The sequence below is a fragment of the Prionailurus viverrinus genome, chromosome B3 (assembly GCF_022837055.1).
Source record: "Prionailurus viverrinus isolate Anna chromosome B3, UM_Priviv_1.0, whole genome shotgun sequence".
Lineage (NCBI taxonomy): Eukaryota > Metazoa > Chordata > Mammalia > Carnivora > Felidae > Prionailurus > Prionailurus viverrinus.
The window spans coordinates 42,360,401-42,380,088 of NC_062566.1; the positions used below are offsets into that span (position 1 = coordinate 42,360,401).

Consider the following 19,688-nt stretch of genomic DNA (forward strand, 5'->3'; position numbering starts at 1 on the left):
CATATTTATTTTCTGTATACTTTGGAATCACCTAATCCAGCTGTAAAGACACAACATAAAATAAAAATCTGTTCGTATTTTTATTGGGTTACATTACATTTGTATATTAACCTGAACAATACTGACATCTTACGATGTTGGTGTTTCCCGTCTTAGCACATGGTATGTCTTTCCTCTTGTTAGAGTTTACTCCTAGGTATCTGGTGGTTTTCTGTTGCTCTTATTACTTCTAACTGGTTGTTTTTTGTAGGATGAAGTCCATTTGTTTGTATCTATTAATTTTTTTATCCTGCTACCTTACAAAATTATTTTTTATAGTAGTGTTTTTTTCATTGGTTCACTTGAGCTTTCTGGGTATATGATCATATAGTTTGTAAACAGTGACAGCCTTACATCTACCCTTCCAGTTTTTATACCACTAAATTTATTTCTCTTGTTTAGTTCCATTGGCTAGTTCTTAGGTACAATGTTAAATGGTAACAATGATAGCTGGCTTCCTTGTCTTGTTCCTGTCTCTACAGGGAATGCTTTGAAGGCAAAGATTATTCTTGCCACAAAAAATATTCCTCAAAATAATAAGCTTAATTCTGTGATAAAATCTCAGTTCACTTAAAATAGGATGCCATTCACAAAGAACATCATAAACTCAGATATGTTCAGGTACCAGCCACTGGGAGGGAGTTCTAAGACCTACCATCCTTCCATATTTCCAAGTCACTGGGACATTGACTTACTGACAGTTCCTGGGTGAGCTGTCGAATCTTCTGTCTCATTTCATCATAGTCTCCATACATTCGCTTCCTTACTTTTTCCAAAGTGGCTCTCACCTGCAGCCCACAAAGATGCTGGTTAAAGATCAAGTTATAACACTTTTACATAAGACTGCCAAAACCCTAATTTAAGGGTTTTAAGAAACCCTAATGGGAAGACGGGCCCACATACACACAAAAAAAACACACACACAATTTTAAGTATGACATTAGGGAGATTAAGGGAGAAAAATCATCCTGACATCTAGTTAAGAGCCAGTGGTATTGTCCAAATAATAACAATGATAATAAATATGTACTATGATTGTATATAATTATTAATAAAGATTAATTACTAAATAATAAGCTCTGAAGAAAAAATGGTTTGTTGAAATTCACCTATCACCTATTAAACCATATTCAGGTAAGATTTACCTCTTTTTCTTTTTTTTTTTTCTTGATTTACCCTTCTTTCTATTGCACATTTTTGTAAGTACAAAAATTTTAACAAGTTGACTCTATCAACAGGCAGCTAAGAGGATTCAAAAATCCAAAAAGCAAAACGCAACTTCTAATTTTCTCTATCTCCACTCTGACCAACAAAGAGCAATTAAATACCTGGGATGTACAGCAGGGAATTAGGAGCCTAGAAAGGCCATAAATTTGAACATCAGTTCTTCAATAATCACAATAAGGCATGAAATACAACAAAAGTCAGGGTAACCCCTAACATCTGTTTACATAATCACTGTTTAAGTTTTCTCTATAGTAGCACTTCTGGAGTGGTAAGGAGAGCCTTACAAATTTTGTAAATAAAAGGAAAAAACCTTGTCCCTGTCTCCTCCCTTCTTCTGCTACCCCTCTGATTGATGGAGAACTCAGGAATCCTCCAACAGAAAAGAAGCCTCAAGGCGTCTGTGCGGCTCAGTTGGCAAAGTGTCCACCTTTTGGTTTCAGCTCAGGTCATGATCCTGCCATTGAGCCCTGCATCAGGCTCTGTGATGAGTGTGGAGCCTGCTTAAGATTCTCTCTCTTTCCCTCTCTCCCTCTCCGCCTCTCTCCTCTGCTCTCACTCTCTCTCTCTCTCTCTAAATTAAAAAAAAATTTTTTTTAATTAAAAAAAAAAAAGGAAAAGAGGTCTCAAGGGAGCCCTCTATAGGGAGGCTCCAGAACTTCCAATGCCAGAAGGGCTCAAAGGCAACAGTTGGTTGGAATAACCAGTGTGCTGGGGACAGCATGGGGAGACTTCACCTTGAAGCTGCATTTGCACAGCTAGCACATGGCTTTAAATCAGACTGCATGTTTATTCAGGGTGACTGCATATTGGTAAATATTTCAGCAGGGGGTGCAGGAGAGGGGGGTGCAAGGCAAGAGGCCAAGCCTTCACTAGATGAATTCTGATAAGAGTCTACTTTCTTCCTGTCATCTACAAACATTTTAGAAAAATGAGACCAAAAGCACAACTCTTCACTCTGGGTAGACAGAATGGCTTTTACCGTGGCCCTGAGTTGGCTCTGGTACTGCTCACCAGTGGGGACTGGGGGAGCTGGGTGGCAAATGCTGCAGGAAGCTAACTGGGCCAGAGTCACTAATGGCAAGAAAGAACAAACAACCCCATAAACATGCTTAGGGATGAGCCAGCGCGAGATGGATCTGAAGCCAACCATAGGAGGTGGAACCTGGAAATTAATTTTTTAATGGAGGCTGGCAATTCAGGTCAGAACCACTCCTGTGACCTAGGCACATGTCACCCCTGGTTCACAACCAGCCTCCACCTGCTGTTTTTGTCTTGGGCAAATGGCAAGTCTCAGCCTTGTTTAAAAGGCTTACGTCTGAAGCACTGCCATGTTATCCGAGGACTTTAAGTAAGGAGGGACTAAGTATTTCTGTAAGAAAAATACTGGAGACTAGGAATGTTCAAGTTGCTCTTATATATGAAAATCAGGAATGATATATTCTGAATGATTACAAATTGTATTCGGGGATAGGATGACTAGGGATTTGAGATAACACATGTCCTATGCATTTGTGTATGTGTATAGCTCGTTTCGCTTTTATTTTCTCTATTAAGCATTTATTATAATGAATTTATTTACATTTATTATACATTTATTTACATTTATTATAGTAGTATTATAATACTACTTTTAATCAAGACAAGATTATGTTTTATTCCTTTTAATTATACAAATACCCAAATCTTTCAAGACATGAAAGAAGGTGTCCAACAGTTATTTTTAATATTTGATCAGAGATGTTCTTTTAAAAAATCCATAAAAAGTTGACAACATAACTTTGCATCTTGCCTGCAAACGCACCAAATAAAATGGGGTGTGCAGGTTTTAAAAAAAATTTTTAATGTTTATTTTTGAGAGAGAGAGAGAGAGAGACAGAGCACGAGTGGGGGAGAGGCAGAGAGAGAGGAAAACACAGAATCTGAAGCAGGCTCCAGGCTCTGCGCTGTCAGCACAAAGCCCAACACGGGGCTCGAACTCAAACTGCGAGATCATGAGCTGAGCCGAAGTCGGATGCTTAACCGACTGGGCCACCCAGGTGCCCCACAAAGCTGGCAGTTTTGACTTTGGGGGCCCCTTCCCAAACTCTGCAATCTACACAGGAGAAAACTGAAGCCCAGAGAGAACAAAACCTTGGCTGGGCCAAAAACAGACGTGGTACCTCTAGGGTAGGCCACTGCCCCACCTGGCTCTGTTTCTCAAGAGCACTTTCTAGGCCATGGGTTGGTGTTCAGAGCCCATGAGCATGAAAGTAACTCATGTGCTATTTAATCACACTGATTTGGAAAACAAGGGCACTGAGAGGCCAAAATAACCAAAAAGGAAAGGAGATAGATAGATGGATAGATGGAGGGATGGATAGATGGATGGATGGATGGATGGAGAGAAGACAAAAAGAAATAAAAAATTTAGAAGGAAATGCTCCTTAACAACTGTTCTGGTTAAATGTCAGAATTATGGATTCATAATAAAAAATGTATGGATTCATACATTTTTGTATTTCCCATTCTTTCTTCAAAGAGTGTGTAATTAAGAAGAAATGGAATATTAAACACAAAGAAATGGCATTGATTGGCCTAGGACGGACTGTGTCTAGTGTGGTTGACTTCTCAGCATCTGTTTGAACATAATTAATTGGTCTGAGCCAGCCATCATCAATCTCATTCTCCTCGGCAGGGGATCCATCCAGCGATAGACTTGGGAATGGGCATGTGACCCAGTCCTGGCCAATGAGACATGAGGAGAAGCCTAAAAGAGGGCCTCTAAAAAGAAACCAGAGATAAGCGGCCTCTTCTCTTCCTCCAGACACCATCACATGCTCAGATGATGCCATGAGCCTGAGGATGAAGGAGGAAAGAACCAAGCGAAACTCAGAGAAGTAGGACTGGAGACTGGACGTGCCCTGCCTGGAGCCCACCCACCCCTGGACTTAGCCCCACATGACACAAATTTCCTTTGTTGGCTTTTCCGTTACTTATGGTGAAAAGCAACCGAATTTATAGTTTTCCAAACTTATATATTAAGAGTAGAATATCCAATGTAATAAGCAAAATTGCTTAAAAGCCTCTGTATCATTCATGGAAAGGAGTCATTTGGTCTCCTGAGTACCCCTGCTTAGTAACATCCAGGAGTTCACTCTGTACCTCAGTGCAGAATTACATCCATATTTTTAACATTACCATAAAGATACGTAGAAATATTTCCACCCAAAAAGGCGACACTAGGAATTCTTCCAAAATGTCTTATTACGTTCACATCGATGCTTCTGACTCCACCTTCTCACATGCTACCAAAAGAGGATAAACAAACAAAAGTCCTTAAATGACTCACGTCTTTGATGTAGTTCATCTCTTCTTTCAGCTGATTGGTGGACCACCCATACACCACCATTTCTTTCTGTTCGTTGGGATCTGATCTCCGCACCACACCGTAGACAACACCCTGGGGAAGTTTCCTGGTCGGTTCTCCATTGCTTAAGTCAGGACGCTAAGAAGGTGGAAAGGAGAAAAGGGTAATGATCATTTAGGGCTCGTGGAAACAGCTGTGATAATGGGTGCACCATATATGGCTGTGCAGGCTGTGCTGGCATAGAGGAGCCCAGTGGCAAAGGGAAACAGGGGAAACCCTGCCTGCTCGCTGTTCTCCCACTGGCACCCAGCATGGGTGGAGCCAGCCTTTTACTGTAGAGGAAGGGTACCTTTCTCAAATTTCTACAGAAACCCTAACCACCCACCCAAGAGTGGGCACCTCGCCCCGGAGCAGGGCACCTTTCTCATTCTTACAAAGGTGCCAGACAGACCTGTGTTGTCCATCATGACAACATCAAGTGCCTGCATTCTCACATTCCTAGTAAGCTGGTAATGCTGCTTTTCCCCTGATCTCAGTTCCTCCGTGTGCCCTCAACCTCATCACGAAACACATCACTTGCAATACAGGAGGCTGAGATAGCGGGAGAAGAATGTGGGCTGCCCCCTGGCAGCCACATTATCCCCTGAGGTCAGGACTGACTCTGGAGCCCACTCTGAGAAAAGGAGGTGGGGGTGAGTACACAACCTGCTGTGACCATTCATGAAATATTTCTGAAAAGCCAGGCAGAGGCAACATGACTTCACTCCAAAACCATCTTCCTGTGCCTTACTTCCTTCACCTGAAGCTTTGCTCAGGGTTGAAATGTAAATACCCTCGGGAAGGCATAACATGGCCAAGTCCTAACACCTGTGTAGACTATGAAGGCTCAAGAAGTGGGAGAAAGGGAACTTAAGATCTGTTCAGCCTCTACTATAGGTTGGGTGTGTCCCTTAGTACACCTAAGTTGTGAAGACAACCACCCTATGATGTGGCAATTGTCCTCTCCACTTTACAGCTGAGAAAAACAAAGCTCAGAGAGGTTAAATAACTTGCTGATAGTAACACATCTAGATTCAAGACCAATTCTGTGCGATACAAAGTATACTTCCCCATACTGCAGGCTCTGTCAGATGCAGGGGGATAGAGTCAGAGCCTCCACAGCATAGAAGGGCGAGAAAAACCCAGGGACTGAGACTTCACAGACAAACCGGACTACGTCCTATATCCCCTTGGGCTAACCCTGGTACTTTGGCAATCACCATGCAGAAGCCTGAATTCCATAAGAGCGACTCTGCCCTCCCACTGAGTTTTAAGCCACTTTTGCAAAAATTCCTTCCATGCAACTCACACCATGTTTTTTGGCAGGCAAAACTGTCATTTGCATTTTAAAATCATTCATTTGTGGCAGAATGAAAATCTTACAAGTCCATTTCTTTAAACTTTGTCAAAGAAAAGTCTAGAAAGATACATGGCAAATTATTAACAGTAATGACCTCTAAGGAGGGGACAGTGGGGTGGGTAGGGATACTGGGCATTGGGATGACTTTCAATTCTGTCTTTATACCCTTTTGTATTGTTTCTCTGTGATGGGAGCTTTTTTAAAAAAAAAAAACTAAAAAACAAAACACCCATTGCTTCCACCCTTCCATACATACTTGGAAAGACATAAGGAATTATGATGCTCTGCATTTACTTCCAGAAAATGATTCCACTTGAGGCCTTTGTGCTTGGGCCCCACAGGCACTAATGCAACTCCCGAAATGTGTACATAAATTTAGATGAAGACGTTGTCAGATGGCTCTTGGTGGAATGATGAGCTGAGAGTCCAGGCCTCTGGTTTCCCAGACATAAAATTAGGAAGAGGAAAAGCTCTAATGAAACTCTCTATGTACCAGGAAACAAAAGCAAACTCTTTCAGTCAGACCCCACCCACTTCCTGAAAAACAAGCTGAGGCTGACAGAAGCAGAAATGCATTTCTGCAGAGCAAAGCCTGTCCCATATGGACCGGCTTTCAGGAAAAGGCTCAGGTGGCCGCACGCAGACCACTCTGCCTCCCTGCCCTGCCGGGACACGAGGACCACCGCCTACGGAAGAAAACACAAAATGTCACGGACAACACAACAAGGTCTATGAAATTCATGGACCTAACGGTTACCCACGTGAAAAGACAGCGAAGATCTGTTAAGTGAGAACCAGTCATTTCCCTATTCTTGTTTTTTTTTTCTTTTAAATGTCCGTTTGTGTGTATAAAACATTGGAAAGGATGGAACCCAGACTTTTAATACCAGTGTCTTCAGTTAAAACAGGATTTCATTTTTTCCTTTATGCCTCTTAGCCAAAAAAAGAGCGGGGGGGATTATTTTTGAATGGACAGCTTTCATTTCAACTTTCAAAAAACTAAACCTAAAAGAATATTACAAAGTCAGAGACTAAATAACAGCCCAGAGAAGGGCCATGAGGATGGGCCATTCCCGAGGAGAGGGCTCCTGAGGCAGTGTAAGCAGAAAGTGTACTGTGATGGGGACAGGGAACAGATGTTTGCCAAGAAAGCACATGGGATAAATATTTGTTGTCTGCTTTATTATACAGTATTTTCTTTAATCCTCACAATAACCCTACCATGTAAATATTAGTTCTTCCAAAGTGCAACATCCAAGTGCCTGAGTACATCTTCCCAAATCTAAGCTCTTCCCTTGACCACAAAGCCTTCAAAATAGCTAAGAGTCAAGAGTGAAATTGAAAGTCATGTCTCCATGCGGCAGCCCAAACCTCAGGGGCAGGGAAGCCAACACCATGGCCCCCAGTCCGGTCGGGCTACTGGGAAGAGGCAGGCTCAGGATGGGGAGGCCCTTTTCCAGCCTCCTGGGATCCGTCTTCCCCTCCTGGGATCCGTCTTCTCCTCTGCCCTCACTGCCTCCTTTCTGTTCCTTTATCAGCAAACCTCTCCTTCTCACCACAGGGCATCATGCGGGCTATTCCCTCTGCACGCGGTGCCCACTGGTGGGCTGAAATGTCTCTCCTTCAAGGCCTCTTCAGACTGGTTAGGCCTCTACACCCTCACCACAACCACAGTGGAGTGATTATTAGTATCGTCATCTATCATCTATGTAAGGCCTGCTCCCCAATCCACTGGGCCTCCTTTGTCTTCTTTTCCATCATAATCCCTGACATCTCACAGTGACAGACACTCGATGAGTTTCTCAATAAATATTTGCTGAATAAAGAGGGAGTTTTAGAAGTTGGAAGAGGTTCTGGGGAACTTCCCAGTATACATAAATACAGTCCAGCTGAAGGGAACACCCTCTGATCTTCTTAGAGGGAGGGACAGGGAGCTGCGGTTTGCCCCCGTCATAAAATCTCTAGGAGTTGCAAAGGAGCCCGAGACTGCTATCATTGTGATGAAATTTAAGTAAGCTCTTGGTGAAAAATTGGAGAACACAGGAAAAAAGAGAAGAGAAGAGAAGAGAAGATAAAAAATGAAAGGAAAGGAAAAGGAAGAAAAGAAAAGAAAGAAGAGAAGAGAAGAGAAGAGAAGAGAAGAGAAAAGAAAAGAAAAGAAAAGAAAAGAAAAGAAAAGAAAAGAAAAGAAATGAAAAGAGCTGGCATGTTTGGCACTGTGACCGTGGCTGAATTTTTCTCCTCTCGGGTCCTTTAAAATATCTCCCTATAAGATAAATATTAGTTTTTTTAGGCATGATAAGAGCATTGTGATTATATTAAGAGATAGCCTTTATCTTTTAGAGAAACATGCTTAAATATTTATGATATCTGGGATAGAGGGTGAAGGAAGCAGACAGGAGTACAGACAGAGCAGGACTGGGCATGGGTCGAGGGCTTCAGGGCTGGGTGAAGGGTCAGTGATTTATCACATGATTCAGTTTCCTTTTGTAGATGTTTGAAAGTCTCTGTAATTAAATTTTTTTAACTTCTTTATAATGCTGCTTGGTTGATATTAAAATATCAAATTCTTAGGGGCGCCTGGGTGGCGCAGTCGGTTAAGCGTCCGACTTCAGCCAGGTCACGATCTCGCGGTCCGTGAGTTCGAGCCCCACGTCGGGCTCTGGGCTGATGGCTCAGAGCCTGGAGCCTGTTTCCGATTCTGTGTCTCCCTCTCTCTCTGCCACTCCCCCGTTCATGCTCTGTCTCTCTCTGTCCCAAAAATAAATAAACGTTGAAAAAAAAAAATAAAAAAAAAAATAAAATTCTTAAAAATGTCCTAGGCCTAATAAAAGCCTCCTGGGTATGAAACAGTAGTAGGCAAAATTGCCTTGAAAACCAAAGCCCTAACAAATACATGAAATGAAAACAAAGTCCATGCCAAAGAAGGGAAAAGGTAACAGCCAACTGAAATGCATCCCATAACCCCTACGTGAAATGCAGCATAATTAACAGCAGGCATAATTGGTGAAACGGAGAATCTCTCAGTTAAACTGTTCCCTGGGATGTACTCAGAGCTGACAACTTACTTACATGCTCATGCCTGTGGAAAGTGCCTTAGAAAGATGGAGAAACTACAGAAAAGTTACTCCCCACCTAAATTCCTGCTGCAAGGGCTTTATCGCTGCTGGAGAACAAGGGTCAGAGAGGTAACAGGCAACCATATTTCCCAAACCAGAAATCAGAGTATTTGATCTTACATGACATGAGCTCCACAATGCAGACACTGAATCTGCTGTGTTCACTGTAGTATTCCCCAATACTCGGCATAAAGAGATGCTCAATAAATACGTCAGAAGGAAGGAAGGAAGACAGAATGTTTGGAATTGGGTCTATGCCAGAAGATTTGGAGTATCTGGTCATCCGAAACACTGATCTTCACCAAGGAAGAAAATCCTTTGGCGAAGAAAGGGTCTCAGGGAAGAAGTAACAGCAGACACACAGCTTAACATAAATCCAAACCAATGGTGGTAACCCAGCCCCAGAGACCAGGACGGGCAGTGGTCACATGTCCAGTCAGCCCAAATGACTTAGATGGACCATTACATGAAGTAAATGACATGCCAACTAGAAGATGAGTTATTTCCAAACCTTCTTGCTTTGAACCTCTCCTTCCAGCCAGAGGGCAGCAGCTGATGCAGGGACTGCTGAGCAATGAGCCAGGGGCATCCCACCCATCTTGCAGGCAGAGGACAGCACTTTAGGAACGTGCTGGGGCCTGTCTGACCTGTGTGCCCATCCTAGAAAATTACTAGTCCCTAATCATTACTCACTTGTGACACCATTTTGTCTCCTTGGAACAAGAACCAACAATATAGCTGAGCCGGAGAGCCTTCCCACAGCCTGGGAGAGAAGCAGGGAGGGGAGGGAGAGACCAGTCTCCTCAAGGAAATGGAGATCTCTGGCTTATTAAGGTACTTGTCATTTCTGTGAATCTCAGACTGAAGAGACCATTTTATATAAAATCATCATGTCATGCTTGGACACAGACCAATAGTTTTGAATGCTTAACGATGAGAAGGAAAAGAAAATCTTCTAGCCAAGCAGAAATCCCCAAGAGACTGTAGTTCTAATAATAGTATCCTGATAGGAGGTAACTTCTTACAGATATTGTCTTCTAGCTTCTAAGCAGACAACAGCTGCTTAGGCCCAACAACTCCAGGGAAAATGAAAAGAGTATCTGGAGAAGAAAATCAGGAACTCTTTTGCTAGAACTCAGTCGTAGAGTACACACCTTAGATAACCTTGAATGATAAAATATAAATATCCTAAACAGACTTTTCCTGATAGGAAAAAGTGTGCAAGTTGACATTCCCATGGCAACATGGCCATGGCACAGACCCAAGTGAGAACCGCAAATCCACCGTGTACTAGCTGCATGGCTCTGTGCTAGTTATTTACTGCACTGACTTTCAGGGTCCTGAACAGTACAGGGGGGATAATACCACCCACCTCAGAGGCTGGTTCCAGAAATACACAGAATAATATACACAAAACCCAGTGTATGCCATGGGCCATACCAGTAGATTCTGATAGATTCTAGCATTAGTGGTGGTGTCATGTCTTTATATTTCTGAGTATGTAGGACCTTGCTAAAGTCTTTGTGTTTGTCTGGATGCTTCTGTCTGTCTGCTTCCCTCTTATTGGGCCTTTTTGCTGTTTTCATCCCAGCCATCAGACTTGCTGTGACAGAGGAATGTTCACCCCTTGACTGGCCTTGTTTCTCTGCATGGGGAGACAATCACAGTCTCAGGAGGTCAGGAAAATAGAAAAGAGAAGAGCTGTGTGGTCCAGTGGGTTTAGAAATGATACCCCACCCTTCTGTGGTGTCTGAGAAGGCTCGGGCCTGGGATACTGCTGCAGCAGCCGGCACAGCCCTGGCCTTACTTGAAATCACAGCCACTACACTTTTCTTCTTTTACCGATGGACTTCTCATATGTATTCAGTTGAATAAGGAGTTCCACAGCTAGAGAAATTTGGAAAAACAGTGACTCCAGGCTAATATTTACATTTGCTGGAAGAGAAAACTAAGGCCCAGAGATGACTCGCCTGGAAGGCCACCATAGTGAAGGAACCAGCACTAGAATCCAGGCCTCTGCCGATCCTCATGGGGCTGCTCTCTCTGAGAGGCACGTGGAGTCCTGCACACCCTCAGCACAGCCCTGACCTCGATCTGAATCCTGGCAGGACACTCCCTCCCCTGGCAACAGCCCATGATGTTGTATAAACAGTCACACCAAGGACAAGGACGAGGACTCAGCATGCTTACTCATCCAGGGCTTTTAAGGGAAAGGGGACAATAAAACTGAATGGCAAGGGTTTCCTCCTTTGAAACATTACACTGGGGTATGAAAGTTCCCCATTTTTCATACATACACCTGGACCTGCTGTCCCTCACCGGAGTTCTTAAAGGTCTAAAGAGAGACAGCTTCTTTAAAAACACAAGTCACTAGGGGCGCCTGGGTGGCGCAGTCGGTTAAGCGTCCGACTTCAGCCAAGTCACGATCTCGCGGTCCGTGAGTTCGAGCCCCGCGTCGGGCTCTGGGCCATCAGAGCCTGTTTCCGATTCTGTGTCTCCCTCTCTCTGCCCCTCCCCCGTTCATGCTCTGTCTCTCTCTGTCCCAAAAATAAATAAAAACGTTGAAAAAAAATTAAAAAAAAAAAAAACACAAGTCACTAAAGGACATCTACAATGGAAGCATGTTAACAGCTACTGAAAATATTATCTGCTTCAAATTACCCTGTCACTTTGCAAAAGACTTCACTATCACACAGACTCAGAATCGGGAGAGCTCAGGTCATGTTCACTAAAATTCAAGCATGCAGTGAGACCCCAATTTAACTGCTAAATCTGCAACAGCTGGTGTTAGTTCTGTCTCTTACTGCTGTGTGTGTGTATATATGTGTGTCTAAGAATACACTGCATATAGAGTTACATGGAACAGGGGTATATACACTCACAAAATTCTTTGAAAATGATAGGGAGTTAATTTCAAAATATTCTACACCAATGTGAATTTTAATATTCAACAATTTTGTAAACATTATACTCCACATTTACCAATTTCTGAACATGAAATTTGTACCCACAAACTAATAGCATTTTCTCTCCCATATTTTTAATGATTTTTAATATATAAATAAAAGCCCATGACTCATTTATCTGACTTGTTGATACAACTTAAGTTAACATTCCACAGGGGCACCTGGGTGGCTCAGTCAGTTAAGTGTCCGACTTTGGCTCAGGTCATGATCTCAAAGTTCGTGAATTCGAGCCCCGCGTCAGACTCTGTGCTGACAGCTCAGGGCCTAGAGACTGCTTTTGATTCTGTGTCTCCCTCTCTCTCTCTGCCTCTCCCCGACCCCCCGCCCCCCCCCCCCCCCCCGCCTCATGCTCTCTCACGCTCTCTCTCTCTCAAAAATAAATAAACATTAAAAAAGAATTAAGATAACATTCTACAAAGAAACTTGTTACAGGTTGCATTGTGTCCTGCAAACAAAAAAAAAATGTGTTGTACCCCCTAACCCCCAGTACCTCAGAATCTGACCTTATTTGGAGATAGGGTGAATTAAAATGAGGTTATTGGAGTGAGCCCTAATCCAGGATAATGGGTATCTTCACAAAAAGGAGAAAATTTGGATACAGACACACACACCAGAAGAATGCCACAGGAAGAGCAGGGTTATGCAGCCACAAGCCAGGGACCGCCAGAACCATCAGCAGCTGGAAGAGGCAAGGAAGGATTCTTCTAGAGCCTGGAGAGAGCATGGCCCTGCTGACGGACACCTTGAGCCCAGACTTCTATCCTCCAAAGCTGTGAGACAATGAATTTCTGTGGATTAAGCCATGCAGCTCATGGTACTTTGCTACGGCAGCCCAAGAAGCTAATACAAAAACCAAATCTTAAGTCACTCTTTAAGCACTTATTATGTGCAAGGCAGGGAGCTAGGCTCTGGGAAACAAAATAAAAAGACATACCCTCGTTTCAAATGGCTCTGGGTAAAATATACATGAAGAACAAATGTTAGGAAAACACAAACATCCTCACTGGTCATCGGGCAATGGGAATGTGAGATGCCTCAAGAGGCTCTAAAACAGAAGAAGAATGGGGTCAGAACCTTTCTAAATGAGAATACCTATGTTCCATTCCAAACGTAATGCAGCCTAGAATTTTCTGGGTTCATACAAATAATCCAGATCTCATCTGTTTAAATACCAAAATAATGGTAATGTGGTGATTAAATATCTGTATTCTAAAAAATACCACCATGTGGAGAACACAGAAAACTGGCATGGCCAAGAGCTGACGGGTAGGGTGAGCAACTCCCCAGAAAGCTCAGTGCCGTGAGAGCATGAGTTCTCTGAGGTCAAGTCTGCCGAGAGAGGAGACCAGGCCTGAGGATATGGCAGATGGATGCTCAGATTTATGGAGAAGGACCTAAGGACAGCAAACAAAGATGCTGCAGGCACAGTCTAAGAGGAAGATGCCGGACAGACAGTTGCAGGAAGGGGCATGACTCCCGGAGGGTCTGAGGGAGAAAAGCAAAGAAAGGACTGCGCTTGGCATTCAAAGAGCTGAGATTTGGCATTGAGTCACTGCCTCTGTAATCAGTATTACAGGGCACTGTGGCGGTCACTCCCATATATTAGCTCAGTTACTCTTTGCAACCAGGCCTTACTGTGCTTCCTTTCAGGGTAAGTAAACCAAGTTGCAGAGAAATAAGTGTTTGGGAGCTCAACTGTGGCCTGCAAAAGGCAGTCTCGGGGCAGTAGGTACCTTCTATAAGAGAAGGACTAAAAACAGCAGGCAGGAATGGTCTGCCACAGGGCAGGAAGCCTCTCGCATATGCCCCAGGAACCCAGAACTCCAAAGAAAGACACTGCCTCTGCTGTGATTGCTCCCAGAAGTCTCCAAACACACCATCACGAAGCTGGGGAAAATATACCATCTGCCACACCCTGCCTCTGTGAGTGAGTGATTCCTCTCCTGGGATTTCAGGAAGAGTGCACAGAAGAATGACCCAAATGGCAGGGCATCTATGTGTGGCCAGCTGCCCCATGGAATCCCAGGCCCTGAAAATACACTCAGCACCTTCCATGACTGTGTCAAAGAATAAGGCCCAGGCCTGCCCTCAGTCAGCTACAGCTCTAACAGGGTCCTGGATATTCTCTGAGCAGTGTCGCTTCATCAGAAGCCCATCAGGCCTTTGGTATCTTTCCACTTCCATACCTGAGCGAGCTCCTATCCCCCCACCTTTGCACACCACGGGCCCCTCCAAGGAACCCAAGTCATCTCACCAGGGAAGGTCATCCAGAGTTCTTGGCACCTTGCAGTTTTGAGGGTTATGGTGTCCCAGGGAGGGGCAACAATGCTGATGGCACATGAGAGCAGGCAGTCCCTTTCAGGGCCTCCTCGCTCGTGCCTGGCCTCTGGCTCCCAGTGACTCAGGCCCAGGAATCTGGCCAGAACATGGTGACGGAACCACTCAGAACAGCCTCACAGTTACCACCCGTACCTTCGAGTGCAACCACCACCCAAGGACTTCAGTCCTGGGGAAGCAGCCGGCCCTACCCTCTCCCTGTCCACGCCAGCTCTTCTGCAGTGAGTCACCAATGCATTGCAGACGGGCACTTAGGCTGCATACCGGGCCCACCCAGTGTGAGAGGGCTCACAGCACATGCTGTCTTCACAGCTTCTGCCCTGTGCTCCTCGCAGCCCTGAGGTTCTCACGTACCCACAGGAGGAGCCGGGGAGTACCGGAGGGACCCTGGCCCCCACTAGCAACACTTTTGCCTGGTTTATACATGAGGGCCCAGAATAACATTTATTTTCATTTAAAAAAACAAAAACAAAAAAGAGACCTATTGCTTTGAAAAGTGTGAAAAGCACTGTTTAAGACAAAGGGGCTGATCGAAGTACACGACTTGGTTACCAACTCCTGCTTGACATAGAACACATGCCTTCCATCCTTGGGAATGCTTGATTCCTCTTAGTGGGGACGCACCCTCCAAGGGCTCATAGCACCAGGGTCAGTGCCCTTCATCAACATCTGCCCAGGCATGCGGCTCAGATCTAACTCCAACAGACCAAATCTCCCACCTCCCATGCCATGCATATGGGGCAGCCACTGTGGCCCTTGTCCTGTCACTCTCTCCAGCTTAGGCCACCCCCTCAAAAAGTGCTCCTTCGGGTCATCTGGGTGGCTCAGTTGGTGAAGTGTCTGGTTCCGGCTCAGGTCACAACCTCACGGTTCGTGAGTTTGAGCCCCACATCAGGCTCTACCAGTGCTGACAGCTCAGAGCCTGGAGGCTGTTTCAAATTCTGTGTCTCCCTCTCTCCCTGCCTCTCCCCCACTTGCGCATGCACGCATGCTCTCTCTCAAAAATAAACACTAAAAAAATTTAAAAACAACAACAACACAAAAAGTGCTCCTTCTGATTCATCGTGCGCTGAGCAGCCCATAAGCTCCTGATCACAGCTCAGGGCCAGTTCTCTAAAAGAACAGTCAGGACAGCAGAGAGGGCAGAAGGGGACACCCCCCAGCAGCACAGCACCCCACTCAATCTAGTCAACAACAGGGATCCAGCTGGGTCATTTGGGTTAGGAGCTTTTACCCCCAGACTTTTTCTTCAGACAATGTTCAAAGCTACACACAGGTCGAAAAAATGGTTTGACTATATAACCATAAGCACCATCATCACAAGGAAGAGTCACATTTAGTCCAATAATATCTAACATGTGGTTCATATTCGAAAGTGTACAGTTATCCCACTATGGCTTTTACAGATTTTTTTATTTTTTTGATCCCTGATCTAACCAAGCTTCGCCTGTTACATTTGAAGTTAACTCTTCCTAGCCTCCCTTTGGCCAACTGTTTTTAAAGAATGTCCCACATTTTGGGATTTGCTATTCCCTCATTACTAGATTCAGCTGAAACCATCTGGCACAAATATCACATAGGTGATACTGTGCTTTACTTGACTGCATCACCTCGGAAGCCCACAGACCAGGTTGGCCCAGTACTGGTAAAGCTAGATTGGACCACAGGGTTGAAGCGCTGGCTGCCAGACTGCACCACTGTGCCTTTGCTTTTTTAATGTTTATTTTTGACGAAGAGAGAGAGAGAGAAAGTGAGCGAGCACGAGAGCGGGGGAGGAGCAGGGAGAGGGGGAGACAGAGGATCTGAACTGGGCTCAGAATTAACAGCAGAGAGCCTGACGCGGGGCTCCAACTCATGAACCGAACCGTGAGATGATGACCTGAGACAAAGTCGGATGCTTAACCGACTTGGCCACCGAGGCGACCCTGTGTGTTTTGAGTGTGGAAGTGAAATTAATCTATGAGGTGATACTCTGGGGCCATGTGAAAATACTGCTCTACAATAACCTTCCACTAACTAGTCTTTGTATCCACTGAGGAACCAACCTGGGGTTATAAAATAGGGACTTTCCAAATTTGTCAGTTGAAGTTCTATAAAAGAGCTTTTGCTTTTTAAATCTCTGATGATTACTGTAAACTACTGAATCTTTTTTTTTTTTTAATTATTCAATGTGTCAAAGCCCATTATTGTCATCCCTTTCTGATGGAATTTTGTTGTAAAGTTTGTTGTAAGTTTTGATGTAAAGTTGTTCCAATTTTGCCAGTGCAGTGAGACCACTTTCAAACCAGCTTCTGGGTCCTTTGCTATGACCCCATTTGGGTGAGTGCCATCTTGCTTTCCGGCATGAGATGTTCCAGGTTCACCAGGTACTTGCCTTGTTCCCACCTGCAACCAGCCATTTTTCTGGGTCCTTTGGTGGGACTTCTCCTCTCTCTTTAAGCAGATGAGCAACTCTACATTCTCTAACCTTGTACCTAATCATATCCTCATTTTCCTTCCTCCCTCCTTCCTTTCTCTGTCACTCATTATTAAAATTAGTTCAGGCAGCTTGGTCCTCAGAGAAAGCAGGGAAAAGAGCATACGAGAAGGGAAGGAGAGACAAAGCCCAACAGTAAACTTAGGGACATGATCAACCATTTGCCACTCAATGAAGAGCTTCCTTTTCCACAGGTGGCCACATGTGGTCAACTTCACAGCAAGGCTTGTCATTGTCATTCCATTTATAAAACTTATATGGTCATATATTAAATCATTTCACTGTTTTCTTTTATACTTACACAAAATATACACACCAGAAAAATTACTACCTAACCCCTGGCACTCTCATCCCCTTCTCTTGCTCTAGGTGTCTCCATCAGCACTTACTACCTTCTAAACTCCATAAAATATGCTTTATTTAAAAATTTTCATTCTCCTCCCAACTGGAAGATAAGTTCGGTGAGTGACAGGCATGTTTTTGCTCACTGCTTTGTTCACTACTCTACTCACAGTGTAGTATATACTATGGTATACTATGTGCACATGCACAGCGCCTGGAATACAGTAGGCGCCCCATAACTATTTGTGAATGAGAAAAATGGCTTGCCCAGGACAACAGACCCGGAAGTGAGTGGCACCTCCTATGCAGCCTTTAAGTCTCTGCTTCGGTGACTCCCCAGGCAGTCAGTTATTCCCTGCCCCGTGGTCCTGGAGCCCTTCTTGCACTTCCGGATCCTAACACTTGAGTGTCACATCAACCTTGTTCATAGGTCTGCCTCACCCGAAAACCTTCGAGCTCCTCCAAGACAAGGACAAGGTCAGACTTATCTTCATGGCCCAGCACTTAGCACAGAAGCTGGCACAAAAATCTGATGAACTCCCCCTCCCTCCAGCCAAGTGCCCTCGCCCCGTGCCCGGGCTGCCTGCTGGGCTTTTCCTCTCCAGGCGGCCTCCACCATGAGCTGGGCCTTCCGCCTCCAGCTGCTGAGAAAGGCTCAGCCGCAGGCAGCTCACAATGGGCCCTTTGACTCAAGAGGACTGGGCTCTTTCAGGAAAAACTCGTTCCCTGCCACAGCACCTGCCACTAAGGCCAGCGTCCCCACAGCTTTGAGGCAACACAGAGCCAGCGTTCACCAGGAAACAAGAGCAGGGGCAGGAGGCCAGCAGGGCCAGCCGGGCAGGGCAGTCTGGCTTCTGGGAAGATGGAAGATGGGGTGGCAAGGTCGAGAGGGCTTTTCATCGGCAGATCGCTGACATTCAGACTCTGTGAATACACTGGCTAGAGGACCGGGGTGGAGGGGTGGGGGGTGGACGCGGGGGATGGGGTGAAAATAAAAGAGAGTAAAGATGAGAACTTGTCACAGCTTTGCTCGGAGACGGCTTACTTGTTCTTTTCTTTCGACCTTCTTTTCACCTGACTCTGGAGCTGGACTCTCGGGAGGTACAGTCAGCCGCAGTCTGCAGACATTTGCCTAGGAGAGATGGAGAGGAGAAGCCAGTTACAAACCCGTGCCAGAGGTACAAAGAGCTGGGTGACCTTGTGCTTCTCGGTGCCGTCTCCCCCACTTAGCAATGAGGTGATCGTACCAACCGCACAGGGGACTCTGAGGATAAGACCAACGTTTGCCTGGTCCAGATCAGGCAACTCACCAACCTGCTGCTCAAAACGAGGACATTACCGAGTAATGTCATAGCATTCAAACAAACAGAAACCCAAGATGACAGATATCCTTATAAAAGGGGGAATTTGCAGACAGACACACATACAGGGAGAACAGCATGTGAACATGCTAAAGAGAGAAGCCTGGAACAGATCACTCCCACACAACCCTCGGAAGGAACTAACCCTGTTGATACCTTGATTTTGGCTGGAGTTCTGTAACAGTATGTATAGAATGATCGTACCTCACCTGCACTGGTCAAAATACAGCCAGAGGGACAAAGGCCAAAATATACACAGTGGTGACTGGACTGTGAAAGTGCTTTCTCCTTGGCTATATATTGAATTTTTCTCTAACAGACATGCATATACAGAAGCACAAAGTTATTTAAAAGTCTATACACTCATGTTCGTAGCAGCACTATGCACAATGACTGAAAGCGACACAAATGTCCATCGGTGGATGAATGGATACATAAAATGTGGTATATACACAGAACGGAATATCACACGGCCTTAAAAAGGAAGGAAATTCTGACACATGGTGCAACATGGATGAACCTTGAGGACATTATGCTAAGTGAAGGAAGCCAATCATGCAAAGACATGGGTATGACACAATGACAGCTCTCTCAGCTGTATGACTCCACTTATACAAGGTATATAGAATAGTCAAAATTCCTAGGGACAGACAGCAGATCAGTGATTGCCAGGGGCTGAGGACACAGAGAAGTGGGGAGTTATTCCTTAACAGGTATGGAGTTTCAGTTTGAGAAGATGATAACATCCTGGAGATGGATGGTGGTGATGTCTGCACAACAATGGGAATATGCTTAATGCCATATGTCTATTTCACCCCAATGTCACAGCCAGGACCTGCTGTGATTTCCCAGGGAGAAGTGACCTGGCCACTGGAAAAGTCCAAAGAGGGCCCCAGCAGCACCCAGAGTACCCAGCCCCATGGGCTTGTCCCTGTTATAGGCTGTACTGTGTCCCCCTAACATTTGTATATTGGAGTCTTAACCCCAGAACTTCAGAATGTGACCTTATTTGGAAACAGGGTCTTTACAGAGGTTATTAAGTTAAACTGAGGTCATCAGGGTGAGCCCTAATCCAA

General features: G+C 44.9%; 1 protein-coding gene across 2 annotated transcripts in view; it reads right to left on the reverse strand.

The window, feature by feature from the left end:
- Nucleotides 1-19,688, reverse strand: part of MYZAP (myocardial zonula adherens protein) — a 90,226-nt gene that overhangs the window by 61,998 nt on the left and 8,540 nt on the right. For both annotated transcript variants that reach the window (XM_047864465.1, XM_047864466.1), the window contains exons 2-4: nt 18,297-18,383; nt 4,595-4,750; nt 735-827 (exon numbers count right to left, since the gene is read on the reverse strand). In XM_047864465.1, coding sequence (XP_047720421.1) covers nt 735-827; nt 4,595-4,750; nt 18,297-18,383 — 336 coding nt within the window. The remainder of the gene's footprint in view (nt 1-734; nt 828-4,594; nt 4,751-18,296; nt 18,384-19,688) is intronic.